Source organism: Perna viridis, chromosome 3 (genome assembly GCF_037379345.1).
Source record: "Perna viridis isolate PV_CMFRI_1.1 ecotype Kerala chromosome 3, ASM3737934v1, whole genome shotgun sequence".
Taxonomy (NCBI): Eukaryota; Metazoa; Mollusca; class Bivalvia; order Mytilida; family Mytilidae; genus Perna; species Perna viridis.
This window is the reverse complement of record NC_142447.1, coordinates 17,239,223-17,244,901: the sequence shown is the minus strand read 5'-3', so window position 1 is coordinate 17,244,901 and position 5,679 is coordinate 17,239,223. Positions and strand designations below refer to the sequence as shown.

General features: G+C 32.4%; 1 protein-coding gene across 1 annotated transcript; it reads right to left on the bottom strand.

The window, feature by feature from the left end:
• Nucleotides 1-338: 338 nt before the first annotated feature.
• On the bottom strand, nucleotides 339-4,775 carry LOC148621238 (perlucin-like). The gene is made up of 4 exons (XM_088573979.1): nucleotides 4,670-4,775; nucleotides 1,500-1,597; nucleotides 919-1,009; nucleotides 339-596 (listed from the first exon to the last, which is right to left on the bottom strand). The coding sequence occupies exons 1-4, from the start codon at nucleotides 4,707-4,709 to the stop codon at nucleotides 376-378; spliced, it is 450 nt and encodes a 149-aa protein (XP_088430105.1). The 5' UTR covers nucleotides 4,710-4,775; the 3' UTR covers nucleotides 339-375.
• Between the last annotated feature and the right edge of the window lie 904 nt (nucleotides 4,776-5,679).

Below are 5,679 nucleotides of genomic sequence, written 5' to 3'. Positions count from 1 at the left end.
CGTATAGAAAGGTCTAAAAAATTCCCAACGATGTTAGAACTGTCAAATTTGCGATGCAAATTTCTGGTCTTTCCCTCCGCTGGACTCGAACACGTACCGCTGTGACATCTACGGCAACACCGCCTGCACAAATTCCAGCGCCCTAGACCACTCGGCCAGCTAGGCTATATAAAATATAGCATTGCAAATTTCACAGTTCTAATAATATATAAATATATGTATATAATATAATATATAAATATATGTATATAATATAATATATAATATATAGTAATATTGTAAGAAATATGGTTAAACTTTGAACCAGTTATTCATTTCTTACAAAATATTAAACTCTATTGATCATAATCACTTTTTATTTTGATAAAAAAGGGTTCACAAATCCTTTTCACATATGCTATATTGGCGGACGGAACAAGTACGGTCATTCCATAATCCATTCCATGCTCTCTCGGTTTCCATACAATCTTCAATTCCACCACTATTATTTGGTTCTCCAGCATTCCAGAAAGTTATGTTCATTCTTACGAAATAGTTAGAAGCCCACCTCCAATCACCTTCATTTACGTCATCAACACCATCTAACCAGAACATTCCTATAGTTAACAATTAAACAAATCAATTTTAAAACGGGCATATAGTTTTGCTATATCTGTGAAATTAGAAAAAAGTATGTTAAAATATAAGACTTTGCAGAGTACATTACAATTATTTCGCCATTTATAATGTTCATGAAAACATTAAAGTTTCACAAAGGCGCGATTAAATTTTTAACCAACTGAGCGATACACATATACTAAGTGCTAACAAAATAAAAAGGCAAAAATTGTTTTGCAAAACTAAAATGGTAAATAGAATGAATTGAAACACCTGTCAATAAAATGTAAAAATTATTTCTGACAACATTTCGCAACTGACCTGTATGATGATTTAACTCAGACGCTAACTCATTCTTCTCTTGTGTAGATTCTATTCTCGCCAAATGTGAACCAATCGATATACAGTAATGCTACATTTGATAAGAAATATTAACCAATAAATATATATTACCTTACATTATATTAAACAGAAACAAAATATGCCATTTTTCCTTTAAAAAAACTCCAGGTTCGACAATTTTTTCGTTACTATAAGATATAGAACATGAAATTTTATCTTTAGCGCTTTATATTTTCTTTATGTGGTAGGTTAACTTTTGATGATATATCACTCGGTTTTGAAGGTATATGTTCATAAAGCTTTGATTTGTAAAGAACGAATATACGCTGAGATAGTGCAAGCTGTTCCAGTACAAATCAAATGACCTTATAAATTAAAACCGAGAAATTTTAATGTGAAAATGCTAGCAACTAGAAGTTTCTTTTAAGTAATGTTTTTGTATTATACTTATTCGAATGTTTCATCTTTACACTTATAATATTTGTTGCAGCTTGATAAAAAACTGTCAAACAACATATCATCTCCATACCAATATGATATATTCCATTATTGTTACGCACCGAAGCTTCAACCCAGCTCAGCGGTACTTGATGAAACAAATAGCATGAGTTAAACCCCACAGTCCACCCTGATGGACAGTCAAGACAGACACACAAACCTGAAGAGAAACGATAAACATATATTAGACCCACAAATCAAACATTGCAAATCTGATAAAGATCTGCGGTAGAATGGTCAGGTGTTAGGTAATACTTATGTAATGTAAATGTTATGTCAAAATCAAGAATGTTCGAAACAATAAGTAAAATTATTTCAATGAGTTTGAATTTAAAAGACGATCAAACTAGCTATAATCATGGAATGAAAGGCAAGGAGGGGACCGCTATTAGAACAAGGAGTTATTCACGAGACATATTACAATTTGAAAAAAAAAAATACCAGGTTTGATATGTAACTGGTATAAAAATTAATTGATCCGCCTAGAGTACATATTATTTAATCTCTACGATTCAGTTTCAAATGGAAAATTCAGATGAATATTACATAAAAATTTTACAACTTAAAATATACATTTTCATGTTAAGTTGAGTGGTATGCATGTAATATACGGTGGTTATTATTGTTCAGTTTTGTTACTATACTGTCAAATGAAATACATTTCTTTCTTTTTTTTCACTCACGCGTTGGGACCTTAGCATACAAAAACGTCAAAACGCACATAGCTGTGATGTACATCATTGACATCTTAAGAAAAAGTGTTTATATGCAATTTGCCTACATCATATAATGGTTTAACGCAGTTTGTAATATCTTGTACGATCTTGCATTGTTGACCACTAGTGATTAGATAAAACTTAGAGTCAAAATAACCTTAATAGCAATATACAAATAAAAACCATACAAAGTAAGTCTTTCCGCCAGTGATAAAAATAAGAATGATAAACAAGAGAAAAAAATAACATTTTAAGGTTTAAAGATAAAAGGGAATTAATACATATAAAATACAAAGCAAACGCATAAAATTATAGAAATTATGCCTTTTATAAAAAAAATATTTGTAGTATCGAATCAATGAACAATTTGAAAATTAAGATATAAAGGAACAAGAGGCTCTCGGAGAGATTGAATCGCTCACCTGACAAACCATACCATATTTACTAAGTAAGTAAAGGTATCAAGCTTTGTCACAATGTTTGACAAAAACATGCTGTAAAAAGCATATAATGATCAATGCTGTAAATTCAAAAAGTACCCAAGGTACTGTAAAATGTTGGAAATGCTTCCATTGTGTTTTAAAAACTCTGCAATAACTTTAGGCAGGGGTCCCCTATGCCCTGTTATTCCACTGGGTCTGAGGGGACATTAGCTGGAAAAGAACATAAAATGAAGTTAAACCATGGCTATTCAAAATGTTCGTCATCACCATTTATATCAGGAGTCCATGTTTACTATATAAACGAATTATCTTTAAATAAAGTATTTAAAATAGCGGGAAAGAATAATCAAGGGAACCAATGTAATAGCGGTAATCAAAATAATGTAATCCAGGGACAAAGACCAAACATGGAAAACAGACATACACAACAAAGAACATAAAGTAACTAAAATCATACATACAAAGTAACAAAAGCAAATGAGCAACTCGGACTCCACTAAAAACTGGGAGCATGGACCAGGTGCACCGGTAGGGTAAGCGTCCTCTGCCTTTCTAGAAACACCCGCCGAGTTGCTCATAAAAAGTCAAGTCCGGGGTAGACAAACGAGGAAAGGAAAACTATGGCCCGTTGAATAAATCAGTTTTCATGGTGCAGATGGATACACAATAACGATCCACGAGTTCATGATGACGACTATAAAACTTCTGTAGTGAAAACTTCTGTAGGGAAAATAGCCACCCAGAGCGATCTTTCGTCATCACTATTCAACTTTATGAACACTGATATCTCATGTCAGAATTTAGTGAAACCTAACGGTGTTGGCGATATATGCACAACACTGCTGTCTGACAAATCATTTCGTGCAGGATACTCTAATGAACAATCATATTATGTTTTATTCAATTCCATTTGGTAGTTTTAGAGAAGAGGATGTTTGAAGAATTGTTCACGACGGCGAGAGAAGACGACGACCGATGCTGTAGATTGCAATAGCTCACGCGGTCTATGGCCGGGTGAGCTAAAAATCTATCCACCAGTGATAACAGTAGTAGTACAATCAGTCCATTATTTGATAATCTGACCTTGTCTATTAGACTAATATATCTCAATCAAATAAGACGACGCACCATCAGTGTTCACTTTCAAACAATTTGGCCTGAAGGTCGTGATCGTCCAATCACGCCACCGACCAGTGTGCATATTTCAACAATTTCACTTGAATGTATATAAATCTAATAAAACGATAAATGTATGTTCGTAGAAACAAATGCAAGAAAAATATATACATTGTTAAATGTTTTGTTAAAGACGTTTTGCAATAAAATTACACAGTATACGTAAAACACATATTCTTTCTGAATTGGATTAAATTAAGGGAAATATTGTTTCTTAAACTAATTACTGAAACAGTAAGAGAATGCAATTAAATACAACGTTGTCTTGTTTCTGCTGCTATGGTCTGCTTATTCGTATTCTGGGTGGCATTCATTTTCAATTATTTTTCTGCTATTTTTTCATCAATAGTTTACCAAATATGACCTTTTGTGTTCAACGTTTGCAACAATGAACATAATGCAAATAATAGAGGGTCAATGGACGGTGACTGATTTATTGTATTTTGAGTGCCATTAGAAATTGTACTAGGAAATAGCCAAATGACTTCCAAAACACCTCCAAAGAAATATTGTTCAATACAACGATTTCCGACAAGCACAATTGTGCAAATTATATTTTATGATAAAATGAAAAATGTTACAAACGATGTCAGCAAGCTATTTGATTTGCAAAACCTGAAATTTCTATGGAGATCAGTTATGGAACGAAAAGGGTTTTCAATAATATATTCTTGAATTTGTACGTGTTGTGTCTGAAAAAAAAACGCTTGACTTGACCACAATAGTTGTACAGATATAAATATGAGCCAATAACAAATATCTATACAATTCCCAATTATACACAATGAAAACACACATACAAAACTTCTATATCTGTAAATGTGTATTGTGTAATAATCTTTGCAAAATGTTTTAAAATGTATATTTTTTTTACTATCCATGTTAATCTTAACTTACAAATGCAGCTAAGTAGAACTATGATTCGACGGCAATCCATTTTACAATGCTGTATCCTAATCTTAGTTTCAGTGGGCGTTTACAGATCACGAAATATGTACATGTAAATACGAAGGTCGAGAAGGGTCATTCCAAGAAATTTAAGAAATTGTGTTCTTATCCCCTAACCGACCATATTTGGTCTAGGCGTGGCCGGGTGTATCATTTTGGGAACATTTATTATTACTTATGTAACAGATAAACACATATATGAGCGGCTCGAATTCAAATATGGAAGAAGCAAACGACGAATGTACAACGCGAATAATTAAGAGCTATTAAATGCATGGAAAGAGTCCTCCATTCCCGTACTCCTGCTTTTTTTTTTCATTCAATCGCCATTTAAAATTTTTACCAGAAATATAAATCATTGTTTATGCATGTGATAATAATGAGTGCGCATTATGCAATTAAAAAAATATATATATTATCATAAATTATGTTTTATCGAAAAATACAGGCTATGTGTTTATTGGACTTTAAAAAATGCGAGGTTTAACGAGCAAATTCTTCAGCCACACATACAAGCTGTTTTAATCTTTGAGATACAAACCTGACGCTTTTTTTATCCTAAAATATAATAAAGCGATAAAACCTTGTATTGTTTCGATCTAAATTCAAGTCTCCGTTATCCCTTATCTATATGGCCGATAGGTAAATATGCAAGGCAGCCATTAGAGTTGATTGGGTCCTTAAATCCCAGATGAGATTGTACAATCACCAAAACAAAAATTGTTCTACATTAAAACACAATCTTTATTACTAAAACTGAGAACGATGAATTTAATGAATGCATTATTTTCTATTTATCAACTTTTGCTATTAAATAAATCAAGCAGAATCCTACCTCAACGAGAACAATTGCACTCGCACTCTCGCTTAGTTGAGGCGGAAAAGTGAATCATGTTGCTTATTGCCGTTGCTAATGCCCTTAAAAATTACTTTTAGACAAAAAAGTTATATTTTCGATT